Below are 26,690 nucleotides of genomic sequence, written 5' to 3'. Positions count from 1 at the left end.
ACGGCGAGCGGTACCGGAGCACCAAGTCTAGAACCAAAAGGCTCCATAACAGCTTCCAAGCTGCTGCTGCTGATTGAATGACCGACGGGGTGGCAGGGTGGAGGGCTGCTGATTGAATGACCGACGGGGTGACAGGGTGGAGGGCTGCTGATTGAATGACCGACGGGGTGACAGGGTGGAGGGATCCTGAGGGGGGATGGATGATGTGGAGGAGTCTAGGGTCATGTTCAGTAGCCAGAAATAAAGTAGATGTTCTAAATGGAAAATTATCTTCTGTGTTCTTATTGGGAAGTTTAAGTAGTAGAACCTTTTAGAAACTGTTCTACTGTTTTGCCCACTAAATACAACACAGGTTTGTAGCTTTATGATGTGATACTGACTTAGTTATGACTTCAGACATGGCACGACAAAGACAGTGTTTTTCTCTTGATTTTTGTTGCTTAAGATTGCTTTTTTTATTTGAAAGGACCGGCTACCATTATATCAATCAAATGTATGTACACATATTGTTTGACAAGATATCATTGTTTTATATAAATGTGGCTATATCATTAGATAGACACTTGTCAAGAAAACGATCAATGGCATATACAGAGAGCAGTATAATACAGTAGCAAGCACTTTATTAGTATCTTTGTATTTCTTCTAAATATTTATTCCACCCTTGTCTGACAAACACGTTCCTTTTAGTGTTTCATATCATTGCACACTCTGCACTCTGTTTTGTTCATGGAGCAAAGAGAGACACTGTTTATCTGAACATTTCATTCTGTTCCCAAAGTGCTAGTAAAGTATTTATTCCCTTCAGGGAACAGCATCATCAAGGGGCTTGAAGCATGATCTTCTTCTGCATAATCAACTGACTTCTGTGAAGCTACATTTGCTAGAGTAGGTGCACGCGTGTATGACTAACACATAAGCAAACCCACAAACAGACACATTTACACAGACTTATAAAAACACACCTACGATGAACATTCTAACCCACACAGTACACATTCATTTCATGTACGCCCATCTGGTTGAGATTATCTGTGAAGTGAGCCCTCGTTGATTCCATTGTGATGTCTTTGAGTGCTTATCCATGCCAACCCCACTTAGGGAACTAGATACTGGCTAGGTCGAAAATATACTGCTTAGGGCAATAGAATAATTCCATGTGACAGCGTTCGAAAATAAACAAATTCATTGGACCAGCACCTATGTTAACTAGCATAGCTCGTCCCATTTTTGCAAAGAGTTATGGGATATTAGAATCTGCTGTCTTAACCTCTGTCATCTTCAATCTAGACTACTGGATTCAGTCTGGTTCACTATGATGATAAAACATATTCACAGAAGAGGGTGAACAACTCCAGTCCTCAAAGACTATAAGATCTCTTTCTGGGCTTTATACTGTACAGTACATCTCCCAGGCACTTCATTTATCAATATATGTCATTGATTGGCTATAGAGAGACTGCACAGCTGGCAGAAATCAATCATCGGTTATAAGCCAAGGACCAGAACACTCTATTGCCCTTGAGGCCCAGAGCAGTGCACTCCTGAGATTAAAATAGAAAATATTAAACCAACCCTTCCCATGTCAGACCAAGATCCATCTCCTTTAGAGGGGTGTGCTGTTGCACCTCTCCAGACCCTTCAGTTTAAACACAGGTACACCTGGCTTTGTCTCATCCAGGTACTCAAGGACGTGGTTATCATACGCCAGGTCAGCCTTCCTCTGGGTGGATGCAATCTTGGGGTCAACAGGGATCGTTACCGCGTTAATGGGCGCCGCCTGGTCGTCTCCGGTTGCATGGCCTGTGCTGCAGCAGCCAGTTGCCTTGGTGATGACCCTGTCAAGGGGCTTGAGAGAGCGCATCCAGCGAGGCAGGAAGTCCCAGCTCTGGAGACGGGCGGGCAGGTGGCCAGGGCTGTGAGCCTGCAGCACAGAGAAATGTTGTTACCAACCAACCATAGACCAATCAAATTTGATGCATCTGAACTATTCAACCACTCTTGGATGACATTGGAAGTTGAATAGATAATCTTCTTAAAAATGTAGAGCCTCCATCATCAATTCGACTTCCAATGTTCTCCAATAATGTCTGATTACAGTATTTCTAACCCACCTGCATCAGGTTCACCAAGGCAATGAAAACAGTCACACCCACAAATGGTGCGCCCACTCCCACCATCACTCTCCAGCCAGCCAATGAGAGGCCTAGGACCAGGGACGGGAGGAGCAGGAAGCAGACGAGGAGGTAGAGGACAGCGAACCAGCGGTACTTGGCGGTGCGTTCACCCAGGGCACGAGCCATGCGGATGGGGACACGTGTCACAGGGATGGGGTACCACAGCAGGATTCCCAGGATGTTGAAGAAGAAGTGACACAGAGCAATCTGGAGACAATATGGACGGTATTAGGTGGACATTTGAGAGGAAAGACAAGATGGACGGTATTAGGAGGACATTTGAGAGGAAAGACAAGATGGACGGTATTAGGAGGACATTTGAGAGGAAAGACAAGATGGACGGTATTAGGTGGACATTTGAGAGGAAAGACAAGATGGACGGTATTAGGAGGACATTTGAGAGGAAAGACAAGATGGACGGTATTAGGAGGACATTTGAGAGGAAAGACAAGATGGACGGTATTAGGTGGACATTTGAGAGGAAAGACAAGATGGACGGTATTAGGAGGACATTTGAGAGGAAAGACAAGATGGACGGTATTAGGTGGACATTTGAGAGGAAAGACAAGATGGACGGTATTAGGAGGACATTTGAGAGGAAAGACAAGATGGACGGTATTAGGAGGACATTTGAGAGGAAAGACAAGATGGACGGTATTAGGTGGACATTTGAGAGGAAAGACAAGATGGACGGTATTAGATGGACATTGGGGGAAACCATTTCCTTCAAAAAGGGCTTTACTTGAAATGTATCTTTTGCTGTTTCTCAGCCCTTTTATTTGAATGTAAGTTGCTCTGAATAAAGCCTTTTGCGAAATAAGTGATTCCCAAACGGTCCATACCTGTATGGCAGCAGCCAGTTTGTCCCCAGGGCTGGCCAGGGCTGCCAGCAGGGCTGTGGTTGTGGTGCCGATGTTGGAGCCCAGAGTCAGTGGATAGGCCCTCTCCAGACTGATCACACCAATACCTGCAAACCAGGAGCAGGGTTCATCATTGTTCATGTGGCACACAGAAAAGCGTGTCTGCTGTAAGATGATAGTGATTTGCTAATTACTTTGTAGTGGGGTTAACTCACCCCTTACATTGTAGTGGGGTAATATTTGTAGAGGGGCTAACTCACCCCTTACATTGCAGTGGGTAATATTTGTAGAGGGGCTAACTCACCCCTTACATTGCAGTGGGTAATATTTGTAGAAGGGCTAACTCACCCCTTACATTGCAGTGGGGTAATATTTGTAGAGGGGCTAACTCACCCCTTACATTGTAGTGGGTAATATTTGTAGTGGGGCTAACTCACCCCTTACATTGTAGTGGGTAATATTTGTAGAGGGGCTAACTCACCCCTTACATTGCAGTGGGTAATATTTGTAGAGTGGCTAACTCACCCCTTACATTGCAGTGGGTAATATTTGTAGAGGGGCTAACTCACCCCTTACATTGTAGTGGGTAATATTTGTAGAGGGGCTAACTCACCCCTTACATTGTACTGGGTAATATTTGTAGTGGGGCTAACTCACCCCTTACATTGTAGTGGGTAATATTTGTAGTGAGGCTAACTCAGCCCTTACATTGTAGTGGGGTAATATTTGTAGAGGGGCTAACTCACCCCTTACATTGTAGTGGGTAATATTTGTAGTGAGGCTAACTCAGCCCTTACATTGTAGTGGGGTAATATTTATAGAGGGGCTAAGTCACCCCTTACATTTTAGTGGGGTAATATTTGATACAGTATGTGTATATTATATACTTCTTACATGCGACCTATAATAAGACTATGAAATTAATGGACAAAGTCTATTATGAGGTGTATCTGACTCCATAAAGATAAATGATGAATAGGAATATGCAACCAATACTCTTAAAGGTGCACTATACAGAAATTGCTTCGCCATTTCCTGGTTGCTAAAATTGTAAGTTTGCCTAATTTCAGTGTATGTGACAAAACAAGCAATTATAGTGTACAGAATCATTATACCATCTAAACCGCTATGAAATATAACCAGAAATATTGCATGGGAACCATAGAAATAGCAGGCATATTACATACATTATATATCACTTCTTATACTTGCTTTCAATGAGAATGACAGATCTATTAACTCACATTTGAATTTGGTTAGGTCACCCAAAAAGTTACATATTGCAGCATTAAAGAGCTACAGGAATAGACTATCAAGTAAGGAATAAGAATTGTCTATATCAAAGTCAGAGATTTAATATCATTGTAAAATGAATGAAATCACATACAAGGTATAATCTTAATTTACAAAGCATTCAGAAGCATTACAAGGCATTATTCTAGGCATCATCAGAGACAGAGAGAGAGAGAGAGAGAGAGAGAGAGAGAGAGAGAGAGAGAGAGAGAGAGAGAGAGAGAGAGAGAGAGAGAGAGAGAGAGAGAGAGAGAGAGAGAGAGAGAGAGAGAGAGAGAGAAGTCATAGCCTGAAAGGCCATGCCACAAGAGTCCCTGGGGTGGAGAGAGAAAGAAAGAGAGAGTGTATTTCATCAGCACAGGTCAGGAACAAAGAGAAAGAGACAATGAATCTGACACCCCTTTATAACATCTGACTGTTTGGATTCAAAATCAGAGTTTTTGACCAATAGCATTACTGTAAAGTTAACCTCCAGTCACACACCAGACCTACAGGATGTAAAGACAACAGCACCAGTGGTTCTAAACCAGGAGTACTTAAGAAGACTAACGAGACCAAAGGCTTACAGGTAAAATGCACATAAAAAGGTACATGTTGGTGATACTGGTACAGTTTGAGAACCACTGGCTTACACCACCAATGTGTAGCCCATCATCCGAACATGTATAACAACACTCATCCACCCAACATGTTTCAAGTTAGAATATGAACCCACCTTCCTGTCCAAAGGTTGTCCAAGATTCTGACTAGAACATTCAAGATGAACTGACAAACAAGATAATCAGTGGTGTCATGAGTTCAGTATATTCAGATGTCCCATGCAAATACATACTGACACACAACATCCAACCAGAGCTTTTCCCAAACCACCACTTCACTGAGACTCTATTTGAATAGGAAATATTCACATGACAGAAAACCAGCTGCTCTAAAAACTGTCTGATGTCATTAACTCAGTACCACCTCTGGTAGAGCAGAGTTCTAAACACGGAACTGACTTTGTCCCAGTCAACCAGTCCGTTTATCTCACTGCTAGAAATGGAGCAACTTAACTTGTCCACCTTAAACTACACCTTAAACTAAACTACCTCCAACACTTCCTTCCTCAGTCCTTCAGCCTTCTCCTGGAACTGTGGACATCTAGCCTCTAGCGTGGTCCTGTCTCTCTGCTTCCTTCCTCAGTCCTTCAGCCTTCTCCTGGAACTGTGGACATCTAGCCTCTAGCGTGGTCCTGTCTCTCTGCTTCCTTCCTCAGTCCTTCAGCCTTCTCTTGGAACTGTGGACATCTAGCCACTAGCGTGGTCCTGTCTCTCTGCTTCCTTCCTCAGTCCTTCGGCCTTCTCCTGGAACTGTGGACATCTAGCCTCTAGCGTGGCCTTGTCTCTCTGGTTCCTAATCAGAGTTCCAGGGAACATCGCAGTGATGTTCAACCTTCGTTAAAACCACGATCTTTCCAGTTTGAGCCGGAGACTGAGTTTATCAACTTTCAAAGCAGAATTACTTTCCCATTGTTCCTCAACTATAGTGTATCATATACAATTTTCTAGCTCTGAGTCTCTACTTTTTCCAATGTAAAAAACACAATTTCAAATGTTGCTAGTCAAATGGCTACCCAGACTATTTGCATTGCCCATCCCTCCCCTTTCCACACCACTGCCACTCTCTGTTGTCATCTACGCATAATCACTTTAATTAACTCTACCTACATGTACATACTACCTCAACTAACCGGTGCCCCCGCACATTGACTCTGTACCGGCACCCCCCTGTCTATATTGTTATTTTTTACTGCTGCTCTTTAATTACTTATTACTTTTCTCTTATTCTTATCCGTATTTTTTTAAACTGAACTGTTGGTTAGGGGCTCGTAAGTAAGCATTTCACATGTGACTAATACAATTTGATTTGATTTGATTTGCTATGTAAGACTGAATCGATCCGGTTGGTCACATTTTAGCAATTACTGTAAAGGTCCTGTGTGTAGCTAGTGTAGAGAGTCAGGCGCAGGACAGCAGATATTTTACTCAAAAATACACAAATAGAAAGCAATATAGCGAGCCCACAAAAATGGACCGATTTACAACGAACAATAACTCGCAAACAAACATGGGGGAACAGAGGGTAAATGATTAACTTGTTGGGGATAGGGGGCAGTATTTTCACGGCCGGATAAAAAACGTACCCGATTTAAACTGGTTACTACTCTTACTACTCTTAATATGCATATAATTAGTAGATTTGGATAGAAAACACTCTGAAGTTTCTAAAACTGTTTGAATGGTGTCTGTGAGTATAACAGAATTCATATGGCAGTCAAAACCCTGAGACAAATCCTAACAGGAAGTGGAAATCTGATTTGTGGAATCACTTTCAACCCTTTGGCTATGAAACACACCGTGAGTTAGGATTCATTTAGCACTTCTTAAGGCTTCCACTAGATGTCAACAGTCTTTACAAAGTGGTTTGAGTCTTCTCTTGTAAAAACTGACCGAACGAGAGGCCTGGAAAGTTTGTCATAGAGGGAGGGCCAGTAGTACTATGATGCGCGTGCCCGTGGGTACTCTCTCGTTCCGAAACGTTTAGTAAGACAATGCAATCGTCCGCCTTGAATATTATTGAAGTTCTGATTGAAAAAGGCCCTAAAGATTTATGTTATACAACGTTTGAACGAACGTAAATACATTTTGTTTGCACATTCGTGAGGACAAGTCCCGCGCGCTTCGTACATTATGAGTAGCCTTCGGAACGCGCTAACAAGAAGGAGCTATTGGGACATAAATTATTAACTTTTTCGAACAAAACTAGATTTGTTGTGGACCTGGGATTCCTGGAAGTGCCTTCTGATGAAGATAATCAAAGGTAAGTGAATATTTACAATAGTATATTTGATTTTAGATGAGTCCAAGATGGCGCTAACCTGTATCGCCTAGCCTATTTTTCTGAGCATAGCACCTCGTTTATTGCAAAGTGTGATTTCCCAGTAAAGTTATTTTTAAATCTGGCAATGCGGTTGCATTCACGAGATGTTAATCTATAATTCTTTGAATAACAATATTATATTTTACCAATGTTTTCGAATAGTAATTTTGTAAATTGTAGCGCTGATTCACCGGAAGCATTTGAGGGAAAATATTTTCTGAACGTCACGCGCCGATGTAAAATGCTGTTTTTATATATAAATATGAACTTTATCGAACAAAAAATGCATGTATTGTGTAACATGATGTCCTAGGAGTGTCATCTGATGAAGATTGTCAAAGGTTAGTGCTGCATTTAGCTGTGTTTTGGGTATTTGTGATGCATGCTAGTTGCTTTGAAAATGGCAGCGTGATTATTTTTGGCAGGGTACTCTCCTAACATAATCTAATGTTTTGCTTTTGCTGTAAAGCCTTTTTGAAATTGGACAACGTGGTTCGATTCAGGAGAGGTGTATCTATAAAATGGTGAAAAATAGTCATATGTTTGAGAAATTGAAGTTATAGCATTTATGAGGTATTTGTATTTCGCGTGACGCAATTCCACTGGCTGTTGACTAGGGTGGGACGCAAAAGTCCCACGTTTCCCAGACAGGTTAACAAGTAATTGGGGGATTGAAACCAGGTGTGTAAGACAAAGACAAAACAAATGGAAAATGAAAAGTGGATCGGCGATGGCTAGAAGGCCGGTGACGTCGACCGCTGAACGCCGCCCGAACAAGGAGAGGGACCGACTTCGGGGGAAGTCGTGACAATTACATTTACTTTTGATACTTAAGTATATTTAAAACCAAATACTTTTAGACTTTTACTCAAGTAGTATTTTACTGTGTGACTTTCACTTTTACTTGTGTCATTTTCTACTAAGGTATCTTTACTTTTACTCAAGTATGACAGTTGGGTACTTTTTCCACCACTGACCAGCAGTCACCAGTCATCCGAAAGCCACAATCTTGTAGAATTTCCAGACACTCATTAGTTATTTCAACAGTGTAATACACGAATGTACGATTATTTAAGTATTTGTATTTGATATACTTAAATTACAAGTAGGTTTAAATACATGCCAATACTTTACAAATGTATTTTCAAACAAACTTTGGCTAAATACTTATTTAAGAATGTATTTGAAGGTAATTGAAATATAAGAGGAGAGAGAGAGACCTTCACACCGTCAAAATGAGGAATAATCCGAAACTGAGTCTTAGATGCAAATAGAAATATGATATAGTGGACAGTGGAGGCTGCTGAGAGGAGGACCGCATCATAATAATGGCTGGAACGGAGCAAAAGGAAAGGCATTAAATAGATAGAAAGCGTGTGTTTGAAGTATTTGATACCATTCCAACTATTCCGCTCCAGCCATTACCATGAGCCCGCCCTCCACAATTAAGGTGCCACCAACCTTCTGTGATATTGGGATAATGTATACCAGTACATTGTTTACATTATAAATGAAAGAACATTTCCCCAAAACATTTCCATTTCCTAAAATTCTCCAGAGATCAGATATGAAATCGATATGAGGGGTTGATTTGACTTTCCATGTGTTAGAGCAGGAACAACTCTGATAGTTCATTGGTTGCTTGGTTATCCAACATTCTCCAGGTAAATTACGATAAACACATCGTCATTTGTGGTTTCACATGAAGAGTTCAGGATATTCAGAGGGCCCATGCAAAGTCCCACTGACACACAACATCTAACCAGGGCCTTTCCATAACTACCAACTCACTAAGACTATATTTGGATAGCAAATTCACTGGACAGAAAAACAGCTCTTCAGAGTACTGTACCTCCTGTCAGATGAGAACAGTACTTTATATGACAGCCTAGCGTGGTCATGTCTCTCTGCTGCCTAATCAGCATTCCCGAGAACATCCCAGTGATTGGTTGTTCTTCGCCAAAACCAAGATATAGCTAGTTTGAGCCAGATGCTGATTGTATCTGATCTACTTTGCCTCATCACCCTGCTTGTATGGGTCCACGAACTGTGGTTTATCTGGATGAAACCCTGTCTCTTTGTATGTTCATATAGAATATATGCCATTTAGCAGACATTTTTATCCTAAGCGACATAGTCATGCTTGCGTACGGGTGGTCCCGGGAATCAAACCCACTATTCTGGCATTACAAGCTCCATGCGCTAGTTTCTGAGCTACAGAGGATCACATTTCCATGCTATTCTTCTGTAGTTTCTAAGCCAGCCTGCTGAATGTGACACTACTGAGCATTCAATGCTACCTCCTGTTTCTCTACCCCCACAGCTGGGTCAGACTGGCAGAGTCAGGGGCAGGGAAGACAGGTCTGCTGGCTGTCCTTTGGGGAGTAACAGGGGTTGTGAATATGTCTTCTGGGGTGATGTTACGAGATTTGAAGCCAGATGAGAGTGGACAGGTACAGTGTCCGTATGTTTTCACATCAGACACTCAGGAAATGGCCGGTATACTCAATACTGTCCTGGGATTTGTTGTTCCCTTCTCGTGGCCACCACCTATATCCACCTCCACAGAAAGGTGAACGAAGCAGCCTTCTTCAGGAGCCGCAGGATGACTAGGTTAGTGACCAGCCTCATTGTGACCTTCATCATTCCATGCACTCCTCACCATGTCATGAATGTGCTGGGAGTGGCAGCCATCTTTGTGGGGGATAAGGCTATGAGAGGGTTCTGGGAATCCAATTGGAGAATTGTTGGATCTCTGACCTACAGCTGCTTGGATCCATTCCTCTATGCCTTCACCTCCAGAAACATCCAGCCAGAGAACAGTATGATTCCAATGTGACTTCCTGGTCACTGATCCACTGAAGATTTACACCGATTTATTGTTATATCAGCTAATGGAATATTCCCTTTGATTTAAGAAATGTGATTTATGCTGTACCTTACTGGGATTAGCATAACTGGTTTACCTGATGATAACCCCAAAAATATTTATTTATCCAATGTTCATGTTTTTGTAAATATTCAAACCATATATCAAATGAAGATGCATGAGGAAGTTTAACTCTGGCTTCATCAAACTATGTGATGTGAGTGGGTCAATGTTTATCTGATTGTACTTGTTTACCTGCCTGCTGTCTTTCTACAGTATATTAACATGCTATCTCACAAATCACAGGGGTTTTAGTCTGGACCAGCATGTCAGCAATGAGATAAAACTAGAATGTATGTCTCTGTGTGAGTTCGTAGATTGTGTTTGTAGGCTACGTATTTCAGGTATACATCAATGTTTTTTCTGAGAATAGATTTCAAGTGAATCTGTTTGTCTTGTCCAAACTATTGACCTTCTCTTCTCCCCCCTGAACAACTGATTTGAATAAACCAAATTGATGAATGGCCTTTATCTATGATTATTCTGTCTATAATATTCATAATCAATCATTACAAAAAACTTTAAAATGTTGTTTTAATTGTTATTCATGCAAGAATGAGGTAGGTAGATGTTCCCCTAGCCAGAAGTCAGAATGGGGTAGGTAGATGTTCCCCATAGCCAGAAGTCAGAATGGGGTAGGTAGATGCTCCCCTAGACAGAAGTCAGAATGGGGTAGGTAGATGCTCCCCTAGCCAGAAGTCACTCACCTATAAGTGGTGTCAGGGCAGAGGTGAACACAGAGCTGCTCTGCACTACAAAGGTCATCCCTGCTCCCACAAACATGGCCAGGTAGCCCGCCAGCCAGCCAAAGGGATACGGCAAGTCTACATTGAAATGGTTAGAGCAAGATCCTGATTAGGTCTGTCTGTCTACCTGTCTGTCTTTCTTGTCTGTCTGAAAATCTTGCTAGTGGATTTCAGAAATAGGCAAGGTTTAGACATAATTAAGACTTTGTTGCTGTGGTAACTAGTGACGACCCTGATTAGGTCTGTCTGTCTGTCTGTCTGTCTGTCTGTCTGTCTGTCTGTCTGTCTGTCTGTCTGTCTGTCTGTCTGTCTGTCTGTCTGTCTGTCTGTCTGTCTGTCTGTCTGTCTGTCTGTCTGTCTAAAATGTATTGCTAGTGGAGGTTATATTTAGTATGCTCAGACTTGGCATTCTCATATATTGTATGTAAAAAATCTTGCAATCTATCTCCGACCGGCGCCCACCTGTGTTGATGACCTTTTGGATGACCTTTGCCACTTGACCTTGGAGGAGGGAGTTGAGCAGCTTGACCAGGAGCACCAGGCAGGTGCAGAGCAGGGCCAGGGAGCCGGCCAGGAGGATCAGCCCCACCGTCAGGTCTGACAGATGGGCATCAGCAAACAGATGCCTACCTGAAGGAAACCAGGAGCAGCAGACAAATAATTCACAATAATGTGCTTGTCTGTAGCTCAGTTGGTAGAGCATGGCGTTTGCAACGCTAGGATAGTAGGTTCGACTCCCGGGACCACCCATATGTAAGAAATGTATGCACGCATGACTGTGAGTCTCTTTGGAGATAAGTGTCTGCTAAATGGCATGTATTATTTTCTCTATACAGATGTAGGATCTTAATTTGAGCACTCTTTTTTGCTGAAAAAATGAAATGCAAATTTGTAGTGTATTCAAGGTTAAAAAATGCTTCTAAAGTTTGTAATTTCCATTTTAAAAATGTCAGATTTGATTTGCCACAACAAAAAATGCGCTACAAAAAATATCCATTAAATATAATCCACATAATAATTCACATTTCTTGTTGGTGCAGGATTCTTGTCCTGCTGTAGCAAACTAGCTGAAATTGAGATTCTACATCTGTATGAAGTTCTTATTCTGCTAAAACAATGAAAATTAACTATAAATAACCCAAATCTAAAAATAATCTAACAACCTCTAAATAAATAATAATTAAAATAAGTGTGATGTCAAAAATAGTATATAAAACAGTGGTATGTCAGTTTAATGTATGTCATTTATGTTGGATTTACATTTCTGGATGTTAACCTCAGAGGGGAGATTCTGAGTGGTCCAGGTGATGTCACCTTCCTGCAAGCAGAGGTGGGCGGAGCTACAGTTGTCAGAACCAGTGATGCTGATATTCATAGAGGACTGAAGAGAGGACTGATGGGAAAGAGAAGGGGAGAGAGTTTAGAAGCATATGAGATAGATAGGAGAGAGTGTACGATGTAGAGAGAAGATAAACATAGCAAACAGTTTGCCTTATGTCTTATCATTCACAGACAGTATATTCATAAATCACTGTGATAGTGACAGAGAAAGTCTCATCAGTGACAGAGCTTATCGCACCAAAGCCTTAACAGCTGGTGGGGATGACAGGCTCAAGAGTGACGGTGGTGACAGTCATGATGATGATGACGGTGTTGGCCGTGACAGTGTTGAGACCGTGACGTGGTGAGGCAGAGGGTCTGGGGGTGACAGTGATGACAACGATGACAGTGTTGAGACAGTGATGGTGTTGAGGGTCTGTACCGTAACTAGCCCGGTGTGGCACCACTTCTTCACTAGGCTCCTGTTCCTCATCCTCTCATCTCCCATGGCGATGCCGGTGATCACCTGCCTATCCAACTGATGGAGACAAGACAGAATGGTTGTTTACTTTTATTTTATTTTAGTCATTTAGCAGATGTTCTTATCCAGATCGACTTACAGTTAGTGCATTCATCTTAAGATAGCTAGGTGGGACAACCACATATCACAGTCATAATAAGTAGATTTTTGCAGTGGATGCGAGCTTCGAGTGAAAGCCATTGAAGTGTGCGGAGGAGCGAGTTGGCATGGTAGAACTTGGGAAGGTTGAACACCAGGCCGGCAGCAACATTCTGGATAAGTTGCAGGGGTTTGATGGCATAAGCAGGGAGCACAGCCAACAGGGGGAGCCCAGCCAACATGTTAATGACAGGTATTCATTAGGTGTTATATTGACTGTTTTTTTATATTGTATTATGAGTTTAATGACTGGTTAATACCTGTATGATAAGTTTAATGACTGATTAATACCTGTATGATGAGTTTAATGACTGATTAATACCTGTATGATGAGTTTAATGGCTGGTTAATACCTGTATGATGAGTTTAATGACTGATTAATACCTGTATGATGAGTTTAATGAATGGTTAATACCTGTATGATGAGTTTAATGACTGATTAATACCTGTATGATGAGTTTAATGACTGATTAATACCTGTATGATGAGTTTAATGACTGGTTAATACATGTATGATGAGTTTAATGACTGGTCAATAACTGTATGATAGGCTTAATGACTGGTTAATACCTGTATGATGAGTTTAGTGACTGGTTCGGTGATGACCTTTAGTAGCTCGGGAGCGTCCTCTCCAGTCTGGATGTTGAAGCTGGTGACCACGATGTGGGCCAGGTGGGTCATCAGCCCTGTAGCCACCTCCATCGGTAGCAGCACCAGCACAGACAGCCAGTTGAAACAGTCATGGATGGTAGCCCCAGCAAACGCCCTGAACACAGAGACAGAACCCAGTTGTGGGTTGGTTAATTGTGTGTTTGGTCTCCTCCAATAAGCGGTGTTATGGGTACTTGTACTGATTACTTTTAGTAATATGCCCTTACGCATTACTTGTTTCGTCATGTACTTATGTGACTGAGTTATGTGACTGAGTTATGTGATTAAGTTAGTTTAGTGAAAGTGTCCATTTCACTTTAAATGGACAATAAAGTGTTTTTAACTTTGAACTCCGAGCAGAAAGGTCATTGTGATGACATGGGCACAAGTAATGCAATCTCCGTAGTGCTGGGTGCTTAATAAGGTTAGTGATATGGGGTCAACAGCTTGAGAAATGTCATTGCTGCTGTTGATAGGCTTATGTATGGTTAGATGATGTTATACTGTTAACATGACAGCACATGGACTGGAGAGAAGTACAGTTGTACAATTCACTGCACAGCCCCTCTCCTCTCCTCTCCTCTCCTCTCCTCTCTCCTCTCCTCTCCTCTCCTCTCCTCTCCTCTCCTCTCCTCTCCTCTCCTCTCCTCTCCTCTCCTCTCCTCTCCTCTCCTCTCCTCTCCTCTCCTCTCCTCTCCTCTCCTCTCCTCTCCTCTATCCTCTATCCCTATCCTCTCCCCTCTCCTTTTTCCTTTCCTCTCTTCCATCTCCTCTCCTCCCATCCCCTTGTACCGTTTGAAGTCATTTCTCTCCCCTGCCTGCATCATGGCTACAATGGTGTTGGTGACCGATGTCCCAATGTTGGTCCCCATGATGATAGGAACGGCAGACCGGACCTCCAGCACTGTCAGAAGGAAATGGAGAGACAGAGAGACAGACAGACAGACACACACACAATTACACAACCTCCCATATTTATGTAATGACTTTGGCTTCTTCTCAAAGACTGCATAAAGTGCCATGATTATGGTAATGCTCGGGCTTAAATATTATCAAACCTGACCCTTCCTATTTCAAAATGCTTTTAATGGAGGAAAAACTGAAGGTAATTTGCAGGTGAGTGGAGGGCATCTCAGTTTTTAACTGAAGAACTGGCTTTATTATTGCTGGGGCCTATTATGCAGATGATGACCCTTTGCGCATTCACACATACATACAGCTCACAGACAGACAGGAGGCACAGGGAAGCTGGGCGGTTGTAATTGCCCATAATTCCCCTGGTCTCTTCTCTGAGATTGGCTGCTGAGACAGAGACAGTCCTGGCATACTGATGTACCATAGCCACTGGTCACATACACACAGTGAATGAGAGGTCTCTGTGGATAACCCCTATTAGCAGCAGACAGCCCACCCCAAGAGACTGTTATACATAACTAAGCACTGACAATGATGAGAGAGCTCCACCACTTTGTTTCAAATTCATAAGCATCTTGTTTTCACTGGTCCCTTTAATCCTATTCAATCAGTTCAGATTTACAAGTCATGTTTTCACCCTCATGCAGACCAACACAAGCCCAAAAACATGTATGCACAAACCCACAAGACTGCACGCACACATACACACAGACACAGAATCTCTCTCTCCAAGTACTCACATCCTGAGGAGACGAGGCTGACGATGATGGAGGTGGATGTGGAGGAGCTCTGGACCAATACAGTGACCAGTATCCCCACCACCAGCCCTGCTACTGGGTTAGACAGCACCGCATTGTCTTTGAAGATGTCCCCCGCTACCTTACCTTCAGTCACACACATACAGGATGTACAGCTCTTAACACATCTCCTACATCAGGACAATAGACAGGGTTTCCACCTAGTTCAGAGTTAGAGTAAACACACAGTTTACAGTACCATATCATGAATCAGTTTGTACCAAAAGTATCAGTTTAGGTGTGTCTAGTTATACAATAGTACTTGCCATCGACTCAACAGGTTTCCACAGGTTTCAACAGGTTTTCTCATCATAGTCATCAAAATGCACGAGTCAGTTAATCTGACAAAGCACATCCAGAGAGGACAGGACAGAGTGCAAAACATCCTAATTATAGTGAGACAGAAAATCCCTCATTACCTAATTAATCTCGGAGGGACAGTTGAGTGTAATCTACTCACCCCCAGCCAGCTGGAACGCTGAACTTAGTGTGTCTAATGAACAGACGAAGAAGAAGAGGAGGAGGAGGAGGAGAGGGATCTTGGAGCAGTTGATGAAGAATTCTCTGACTCTGTTGGGACTGAGCTCCATGTCAGGTTCTGCGGTGGCTGCTGATCAAAACAAGAGAAACAACCAGAGAACGAAAGATAGAAAGAACAAATGCATTATTACAATGTTTCTTCCTGAAGAACAAACCAACATTTGTCCCAGTATCGCTTTGAGAAGACAAGGCAACAACGTAATGACAAAATAAGCAACGCCTCTCCCTATTGTGACCTAATTTTTGTGTGTATGTACTGACATGTACTGTACGTATAAGAGATAGATGCACACACACACACACACACACACACACACACACACACACACACACACACACACACACACACACACACACACACACACACACACACACACACACACACACACACACACACACACACACACACCTCTTAACACACACTCTACACACATCCACACATGATTCATCTTTAGTTGTATTGTTCATCTTTAGTTGTATTGTTTCTTTATTATTAATTGTGTACATTTGTGACTTTAGTTGTAGTTTTAGATATATACACAGTATATACACTCAGTGGCCAGTTTATCACGAAAATGGATTGCTCGTAAAGACAGTGAGTCACATGGCCGGGGCTTGCTATATACAGCAGGCAGACAGACATCGAGGCATTCAGTTACAGTTCGATTGAACGTTAGAATGGCCAAACGAGTGACCTAAGTGACTTTGAGCATGGTATAATCGTTGGTGCCAGACACGCCGGATCCAGTATGTTAGAAACAGCTGCACTGCTGGGCTTTTCAGAGGTTGAAGGAGAATGACAAGAATCGTGCAAGCTAGCAGGCAGGCCACAAACAGACAAATAACAGCGCAGTACAACAGTGGTGTGCAGAATGGCATCTCGGAACACACAACTCGTCGATCCTTGTCACAGTTGGGCTATTGCAGTAGACGACCACACTGTGTTCCACTCCTATCAGCTCAAAACAAGAAGAAGCGTCTCCAGTGGGCACGCGATCACCAACACTGGACAATTGAGGAGAGAAAATATCTATGCCAAGGCACATTGAAGCTGTTCTGGCAGCCGAAGCCCTATTAAGACACTTTATGTTGGTGTTTATTTTATTTTTGTAAGGTTCTGTATTTATTTTCTTAGTCAACCTTGTGTTCTGTTTTGTGGTGTTCTTGAACATAGACATGTCTTTCATTTTTGTTCATTGATTTCACCTGTGTTAGTTATCCACCTGGTCTCATCAGCTCCTTATCCTGTTGGGGATAGGGGGCAGTATTTAAACGGCCGGATAAAAAACGTACCCGATTTAATCTGGTTACTACTCCTGCCCAGTAACTAGAATATGCATTTAATTATTGGCTTTGGATAGAAAACACCCTAAAGTTTCTAAAACTGTTTGAATGGTGTCTGTGAGTATAACAGAACTCATATGGCAGGCAAAAACCTGAGAAGATTCCATACAGGAAGTGACCTGTCTGACAAGTTCTTGTTCATCTTGGCTCTTTTTATTGAAGACTGAGGATCTTTGCTGTAACGTGACACTTCCTACGGCTCCCATAGGCTCTCAGAACCCGGGAAAAAGCTGAATGATATCGAGGCAGCCCCAGGCTGAAACACATGATCGCCTTTGGTAAGTGGCCGATCAGAGGACAATGGGCTTAGGCGCGTGCACGAGTCGACCCCATGCTTTATTTTCTTTCGTCTTTTTACCTAAACGCAGATTCCCGGTCGGAATATTATCGCTTTTTTACGAGAAAAATGGCATAAAAATGGATTTTAAACAGCGGTTGACATGCTTCGAAGTACGGTAATGGAATATTTAGAATTATTTTGTCACGAAATGCGTCGTGCTATTTGGATATAACTATGGATTATTTGGGACCAAACCAACATTTGTTATTGAAGTAGAAGTCCTGGGAGTGCATTCTGACGAAGAACAGCAAAGGTAATAACATTTTTCTTACAGTAAATCTGACTTTGGTGAGTGCTAAACTTGCTGGGTGTCTAAATAGCTAGCCCTGTGATGCCCGGCTATCTACTGAGAATATTGCAAAATGTGCTTTCACCGAAAACCTATTTTAAAATCGGACATAGCGAGTGCATAGAGGAGTTCTGTATCTATAATTCTTAAAATAATTGTTATGTTTTTTGTGAACGTTTATCGTGAGTAATTTAGTAAATTCACCGGAAGTGTTCGGTGGGAATGCTAGTCACATGCTAGTCACATGCTAATGTGAAAAGCTGGTTTTTGATATAAATATGAACTTGATTGAACAAAACATGCATGTATTGTATAACATAATGTCCTAGGGGTGTCATCTGATGAAGATCATCAAAGGTTAGTGCTGCATTTAGCTGTGGTTTGGGTTTATGTGACATTATATGCTAGCTTGAAAAATGGGTGTCTGATTATTTCTGGCTGGGTACTCTGCTGACATAATGTAATGTTTTGCTTTCGGTGTAAAGCCTTTTTGAAATCGGACAGTGTGGTTAGATTAACGAGAGTCTTGTCTTTAAAATGGTGTAAAATAGTCATATGTTTGAGAAATTGAAGTAATAGCATTTCTAAGGTATTTGAATATCGCGCCACGGGATTACACTGGCTGTTGAGTAGGTGCGTCCCACCTAGCCCAAAGAGGTTATTTAGTTCAGTTCATTCTGTTTGTGCCTTTGTGAGGTATTTTTCATTTTCACTCTACTAAGCCTTTTCCTAGCTTGTTTGTGAGAACATAGTTTTGATTCATCTGCCTGTTTGCCTACCTGTGTATGACCATTGCCTGCCTGTGACCACGATTCCTGCCTTCTGCGAAGGGGAAATACACACCTGCCGCGCTCTGTGCATGAATCTACACCTTTTTCTCCCTGAGTATTCATTACAATCTTGGCAGTTACCTGTAGCAGCAGGCTACACAGAGAATGGAACAGCTGGAAAGGGGAAACGGCTTGAGTCGTAGAAAAGGGAATAAAACATTGCGGATAAAATTCGGATGATCACTTCACTGAGAGCTTGGCCGTTTCTAAAAGGACAAATTTGGGTGTTTTTGGAGCCTTTGTTCATGTTTTTTCAGGGCCCCCATAGTATACAAGGAGGATGAGGAAGTGATTTGCTGTCTGGGATAAGTTTCTCAAAAACATGTGAAATCACAAAAAAGGTGTCTTGACCCTTCTATAACATAACATTTACATAAATGTGTTTGTAAAAAAGGAATGTTTTCCTTTCATGTTTTAAATGCATGTAAATTGTAAAGTATTTTTGTCTGTAATGTATTATTCACTGTGTCGGACCCCAGGAAGACTAGCTGTCAGCTTTGGTGTGGGCCAATTGGGATCCTAATAAAATTAAATTAAAAATGACTAACTAATAGGTTATCACAATGACTCTCCTCCACATTCACTACACAGTATCTCCTCTTGTAGGAGTGTTGACGTAAATATAGTATAATTGCATGCAGGGGGAAAATGTTTCTGAAACTTCAGAGTGCTGTACCTTGCTCTTTGGGGGGACAGTTCCCTTCCCTTGGTTTGGGGGAGGAGGTGGGTGAGGTTGGTTCATCCTCCTGGCTGTACCCCTCCAAGCTGCTGATGAGGTCCAGAGTGGACCCAAGGCCTGACTCCCTGTCCTCCTCCAGGAGATGTTTGGGACGCAGGGAAGCGGGAGTGCCATGGGTCCGTCCCCCTAAAACCACAGTTTATATTTCACTGAATTCAAACAATTAATTCTGAATTTGAGGTTGAAGACAAAGTCAGAGTTGTATTTACTGACAAAGTGTCTTGAATTCTCTGGGCACGCTTTTTGATATGATAAAATATCACTCTTGGAATTTACCGTTGTAGTTGATCATAGGTTCCACGCTGGATGAAAGTATTGTGATTAGACGAGAGGACATGATGACTTCACTGTATAGGGCTGTAGAGAAATAGTATTTTATTTTATTTGACCATTTTAAATAAATGAAAATGCTACACCCAGCAACAAATATACACAGTACCAGTCAAAAGTTTGGACACACCGACTCATTCAAGGGTTTATCTTTATTTTTACTATTTTATACATTGTTGAACAATAGTGAAGACATATGAAAAAACACATATGGAATCATGTAGTAACCAAAAAAGTGTTAAACAAATCAAAATATATTTTATAGTTGAGATTTTTCAAAGTAGCAACCCTTTGCATTGATGACAGCTTTGCACACTCTTGGCATTCTCTCAACCAGCTTCACCTGGAAGGCTTTACCAACAGTCTTGAAGGAGTTCCCACATATGCTAAGCACTTGTTGGCTGCTTTTCCTTCACTCTGTGGTCAAACTCATCTCAAATAATCTCAATTGGGTTGAGATCGGGTGATTGTGAAGGCCAGGACATCTGTTGCAGCACTCCATCACTCTCCTTCTTGGTCAAATATCCCTTACACAGCCTGGAGCTGTATTGAGTCATTGTCCTGTTGAAAAACAAATGATAGTCCCACTAAGCGCAAACCAGATGGGATGGCATATCACTGCAGAATGCTGTGGTAGCCATGCTGGTTAAGTGTGCCTTGAATTCTAAATAAATCACTGGCAGTGTCACCAACAAAGCACCCCTACACCATCCGTTCACCTACTCTGCATATCATAAAGACACGGCGGTTGTAACCAAAAATCTCAAATTTGGACTCATCACACCAAAGACATATTTCCACCAGTCTCATGTCCGTTGCTCGTGTTTCTTGGCCCAAGCAGGTCTCTTCTTATTATTTGTGTCCTTTAATAGTGGTTTCTTTGCAGCAATTCGACCATGAAGGCCTGATTCACACAGTCTCCTCTGAACAGTTGAGGTTGAGATGTGTCTGTTACTTGAACTCTGTGAAGCATTTATTTGTGCTGGAATTTCTGAGGCGTGTAACTCTCATGAACATATCCTCTGCAGCAGAGGTAACTCTGGGTAGTCCTTTCAAGTCCTTTCAAGTCTTAAAGTAATGATGGACTGTCATTTCTCTTTGCTTATTTGAGATGTTCTTGCCATAATATGGACTTGGTCTTTTGCCAAATCGGCTATCTACCTTGTCACAACACAACTGATTGGCTCAAACACATTAAGAAGGAAAGAAATTCCACAAATGAACTTTTAACAAGGCACACCTGCATTCCAGGTGAATACCTCATGAAGCTGGTTGAGAGAATGTTAACTTGTTATGGATAGGGGGCAGTATTTTCACGGCCGGATAAAAAACGTACCCAATTTAATCTGGTTATTACTCCTGCCCAGAAACTAGAATTTGCATATAATTAGTAGCTTTGGATAGAAAACACTTCAAAGTTTCTAAAACTGTTTGAATGGTGTCTGTGAGTATAACAGAACTCAAATGGCCGGCCAAAACCTGAGAAGATTCTGTACAGGAAGTACCCTGTCTGACCATTTCTTGGCCTTCTTTGTCATCTCTATCCAAAACAAAGGATCTCTGCTGTAACGTGTCATTTTCTAAGGCTCCCATAGGCTCTCAGAAGGCGCCAGAATGTTGAATGATGACTTTGCAGCCCATGGCTGAAAAACAGTAGCGCATTTGGTAAGTGGTCGATCTGAGAACAATGAGACGGGTGTGCGCGTGCACGTGAAGAGTCCATTTTAGATTATCAGTCTTTGAACGAAAACAACGACTCCCAGTCGGAATATTATCGCTATTTTATGAGAAAAATCGCATAAAAATGGATTTTAAACAGCGTTTGACATGCTTCGAAGTACGGTAATGGAATATTTTGATTTTTTTTGTCACAATACGCATCCGCGCGTCACCCTTCGTTACCCTTCGGATAGTGTCTTGAACGCACGAACAAAACGCCGCTATATGGATATAACTATGGATTATTTGGAACCAAACCAACATTTGTTGTTGAAGTAGAAGTCCTGGGAGTGCATTCTGACGAAGAACAGCAAAGGTAATCCAATTTTTCTTATAGTAAATCTGAGTTTGGTGAGTACCAAACTTGGTGGGTGTCAAAATAGCTAGCCCGTGATGGCGAGCTATCTACTCAGAATATTGCAAAATGTGCTTTCACCGAAAAGCTATTTTAAAATCGGACACCGCGATTGCATAAAGGAGTTCTGTATCTATAATTCTTAAAATAATTGTTATGTTTTTTGTGAACGTTTATCGTGAGTAATTTAGTAAATTCACCGGAAGTGTTCGGTGGGAATGCTAGTTCTGAACGTCACATGCTAATGTAAAAAGCTGGTTTTTGATATAAATATGAACTTGATTGAACAAAACATGCATGTATTGTATAACATAATGTCCTAGGAGTGTCATCTGATGAAGATCATCAAAGGTTAGTGCTGCATTTAGCTGTGGTTTTGGTTTTTGTGACATATATGCTTGCTTTGAAAATGGCTGTATGATTATTTCTGGCTGGGTACTCTGCTGACATAATCTAATGTTTTGCTTTCGTTGTAAAGCCTTTTTGAAATCGGACAGTGTGGTTAGATAAAGGAGAGTCTTGTCTTTAAAATGCTGTAAAATAGTCATATGTTTGAAAAATGGAAGTTTTCAGATTTTTGAGGAGTTTGTATTTCGCGCCACGCCCATCATTGGATATTGGAGCAGGTGTTCCGCTAGCGGAACGTCTACATGTAAGAGGTTATTAAGAGTGTGCAAAGCTGTCATCAAGGCAAAGGGTGGCTACTGTGGAGAATCTAACATTTAAAATACATTTTGATTTATTGAACGCTTTTTTGGTTATTACATGATTCCATACGTAATATTTCATAGTTTTGATGTCTTCACTATTATTCTACAATGTAGAAAATAGTAAAAATTAAGAAAAACCCTGGAATGAGTAGGTATGTCTAAACTTTTGACTGGTACTGTATACCAACTATAGGCATTGTGGTCCTCTTTTGTAGGCAAGGGTAGCAGGGCAAAAATAATTGACATGGGCGCTATTTGCCATACATTCAATTCGAACTCAAGATGGGAGCAGTTTAATAAAGAAACAAAAAGGCCAACCCTCTGTAATTCCAGATGAGTCCTTCATTTATTGTGAATATGCCAATTCTAGTCACTAGCTATAAGATGAAAAAAGTCAACACTAGCTTTAATTCCAAGGTTTAGACATTAGACTGCAATACCTACATATCTGATAGACATGGAACAGGGACAAACACTGCCCTTACCTTTCGTAACCCTCTCTGCTTTCACTGTGTTCATCCTTTCACCAGCTAGCTAAAGAGAAGGTGTGATAGCAGCCAATTAAATGTGAAAAAAGGCAGGCTACATTGTATTAACTCACAGCAGTCCTTGATGTAAGAGTTCAACAGTCCTCTGCTCTCTGGCAGTAATCAGATAAACTTGTCTTGTAGACATCATCCCTACCAGTAAAGGCCTTGTCAGATGAAGAGAACACCTCTGTCCTCAAAAACATCACTCTCCTTAGAAACATCACTGTCCTCAGAAACATCACTGTCCTCAGAAACATCACTGTCCTCAGAAACATCACTGCCCTCAGAAACATCACTGCCCTCAGAAACATCTCTGCCCTCAGAAACATCTCTGTCCTCAGAAACATCTCTGTCCTCAGAAACATCACTGTCCTCAGAAACATCACTGTCCTCAGAAACATCTCTGCCCTCAGAAACATCTCTGGCCTCAGAAACATCTCTGGCCTCAGAAACATAAATGTCTTCAGAAACCTCAATGTCCTCAGAAACATCACTATCCTCAGAAATATCTATGTCCTCAGAAACATAAATGTCTTCAGAAACCTCAATGTCCTCAGAAACATCTCTGTCCTCAGAAACATAAATTTAACATAAATGTCCTCAGAAAAATCACTGTTCTCAGAAACATCACTCCTCAGAAACATCTCTTTCCTAAGTTTCCCCTCTAAATGTCCTGTGCTTACGGTAGTCAGACTGCCGGCCAACACTTTCTACGGAAATCAGACTCCCTTCCTTCAAAGTTGTCTTGTTCTCTCTGTAGGGGAAAGCTTTTTTTCATGTCTAAGCTGTCGCTTAGAGGTTTTCAGATTGGGGACACCTGCGGAGTTGTTATCGCTAATGTGTTCTTAAAAGCCTAGAACCTTTTCTGTGACTGAGTTGAGTAATTATTTTAGAGTGACGGTAGCACTCAGATGTTCTGTGCCATCTTGCTGGTTGAGCTGTTTTCTGAGTGTGTGAGGAATCCAGGCACCAACAGAGTTACAGCAGGCTAATATATAAATCTACAGAAAGAAGTGAGTGCAACGCTGAATTCCTTTATGTGAGCGTGAGTGTGTGCGTGTGTGATCGTGTGCGCGTGTTTGCCGTCTGCAGGTGTGTGTGTGTCCGTGTGTGCCTTCTAATTCTACCTACATGATGTACCACTCCAAGATGAGAATTATTTTGTGGTTTGTATTCATTATAAATAATGATGAGAGAGAAAGTTACAGACGGTCAAAGATAACACCCCCAAGACATGCTAACCTCCCCTGTTATTGGTAATGGTGAGAGATTAGCATGTCTTGGCATGCACATTATTGTAGAAGTGTTTCAAAACATATTATATTCTTATTTACGTTAAAAGTTACTCCAAAATGACAATACATTATTTTATCATAAATTTCTATTGGCCAAAGAATCTTCTGAAACACAACCAAAACAAACTGCCAATGCATCCAACAAGTTTGCAAAGTCACAAGCTTGATGTAGCCGTTGCGTGCTAGGAATATGGGTGTGTATATGCGTGCGCGTGGGTGCACGTGTGTAAGTGCGTGTGAGTATGTGCGATTGCCTTCTAATTCTATTTACATGGTGTACCTCTCCAAGATGAGAAATATTGTGAGGGTTTCTTGAAGCACAGCAAATCCCTTGAATCAATTATTAATAGGATATAATTAAGCAAGCATCATGATGGATGGGAGCTCTCCAAAGACAAAGCAATATGTATTCATTGGAATGGAGTTATGCATTTACATTTTAGTCATTCAAAATTGAATCATTTATGCAACTCATGTAATGTCTTATGTATAAAGGTTGAACAGCTTCGAAACACAGGGGTTGCATCCATGGTAAAGTAATGTGATGATCATTATCCTTAGTTTGTAGACTTACCTTTGGGCTTATCATAGAATTAAGCTATCACATCACTACATAGACCTTATAAAGTACATTTCACATCACTGCATAGACCTTATAAAGTACATTTCACATCACTACATAGACCTTATAAAGCAGATCTCACATCACTACATAGATCTTATAAAGTAGATCTCACATCACTACATAGATCTTATAAAGTAGATTTTATATCACTACATAGATCTTATAAAGTAGATTTTATATCACTACATAGATCTTATAGTAGATCTCACCTTGGTTTGTCCCTTAGCTTAATGTTCCTTTGAAGAAGTGTATCACCTAAAGTCACTCCCAAAGAAGAGACTCTTCATGAGAAAAATGAAAAACCAGTCATATTATATACCAGCTGACTGAGTTTAACGTTTAAAAAGGGACACCACATGTCTTACTGATTAACTGGTCACATCATTGGGCCTCACACCATTAATCAATAACAACAATTGAGAACATTAATATCACATCATAAACGGAGGTATTCAGGTTAGTGGCTGTTATGTTGTACCATGTTAGTTTATGTCATGGTTGAGCTGAGATGGTTGTTCAATAGGGCATCATTTAATATAGACCCTCTGAGTGTAGATTAGAAACTGCATGGGAGGAGGATTTTTTCTATTTATTTAATAACTTAAATTATGTGCTTCTAAAAGCAGGGTAAATCTGACACCTAGTGGTGAGAGTGGAATATTCAAAAGATTCTCCATTACAGACGGTCCGGTAATTCAAGGTGAGGTTTTCTCCACATTATGAATCTAGGATGCTTATTATGTATTTCTCATCAAACAGCACTGGTGACCTGAGAAGACTCTGTAGAATGAATGCTTTAATACAATAAGATGGCAGTCTGAAGATCTTCTGAACACACAGCAAGCGAGCGAGAGAGAAACAGAGAACATTCAGGGCCTCCCGTAAGTTCCTCAGGGTAAAGGCCTCCAGAGAGAGGGAGTTGTCGGATGTTAATTATTACTCTGTTCACAGAACTTTCATATCAGCAGTATTTTCACCCAGATCTTCTGAACCCAGGCCAGTAATAACCCCTGACAAACTAGAGAGAAACTGATTCAGTGTCTCCATTCCACCTCAGGGGAGTTGGGAAGGTCCCCCATGGAAGATACAGGATCATGATATTTGTAGGTCTTCAGCTGGTATTGAAAAGAGATTAACATGGAGGTTAGCAGGTGGGAGAGAAATCCTGGATTTTAGCATCACACACACAAACCCGTGATAGAGGCAGTCTAGCACAGGTCCAAGATCCGCAGGTAAATCCTGGGTAATGTTGCTAATTCAGGCCAACTGTGCCAGCACCAGGACATTGTCTCTGCTGCCCAGCGTGGCACGGGGACAAACAACACAGAACACTAATGGGCCAGCCATAACACATGCCAGCCAAACTACTGCTACCTTCAAACATGCCAGTGTAACACTGAAAACAGTACCAAGAGAACAGTGAAACATGCCAATTGACATTGCAACAACTTAAAACCTGTTGGGGATAGGGGGCAGTATTGAGAATTTTGAAAAAAATATGTGCCCATTTTTAACTGCCTCCTACAACAACTCAGAAGCTAGGATATGCATATTATTAACAGATTTGGATAGAAACCACTCTGAATTTATTTTCTAAAACTGTTTGAATGGTGTCTGTAAGTATAACAGAACTCATATGGAAGTCAAAACCCTGAGACAAATTCTGACAGGAAGTGGATACCTGATGTGTTGAATTACATTTAAGCCTATGCCATTGAAACACACAGGGGTGTATTAATCATTGAGCACTTCCTACGC

At 41.5% G+C, this 26,690-nt stretch overlaps 1 protein-coding gene across 4 annotated transcripts; it reads right to left on the bottom strand.

The window, feature by feature from the left end:
* Positions 1-506: 506 nt before the first annotated feature.
* Positions 507-25,260, bottom strand: slc34a1a (solute carrier family 34 member 1a). Of its 4 annotated transcripts, none has more exons than XM_014212463.3 (15): positions 25,142-25,211; positions 22,968-23,016; positions 19,645-19,725; positions 19,306-19,494; positions 15,747-15,896; positions 15,230-15,373; positions 14,367-14,478; positions 13,494-13,689; positions 12,687-12,782; positions 12,185-12,317; positions 11,387-11,554; positions 10,886-11,002; positions 3,020-3,144; positions 2,115-2,384; positions 607-1,924 (listed from the first exon to the last, which is right to left on the bottom strand). In XM_014212463.3, exons 2-15 carry the CDS (start codon positions 22,999-23,001, stop codon positions 1,607-1,609), a joined length of 2,133 nt encoding a protein of 710 aa, XP_014067938.2. In that variant the 5' UTR covers positions 23,002-23,016; positions 25,142-25,211; the 3' UTR covers positions 607-1,606.
* Between the last annotated feature and the right edge of the window lie 1,430 nt (positions 25,261-26,690).

This window comes from Salmo salar, chromosome 09, assembly GCF_965601325.2.
Source record: "Salmo salar chromosome 09, fSalSal1, whole genome shotgun sequence".
NCBI classification, from domain to species: domain Eukaryota; kingdom Metazoa; phylum Chordata; class Actinopteri; order Salmoniformes; family Salmonidae; genus Salmo; species Salmo salar.
This window is presented reverse-complemented; position numbering and strand designations above follow the sequence as displayed.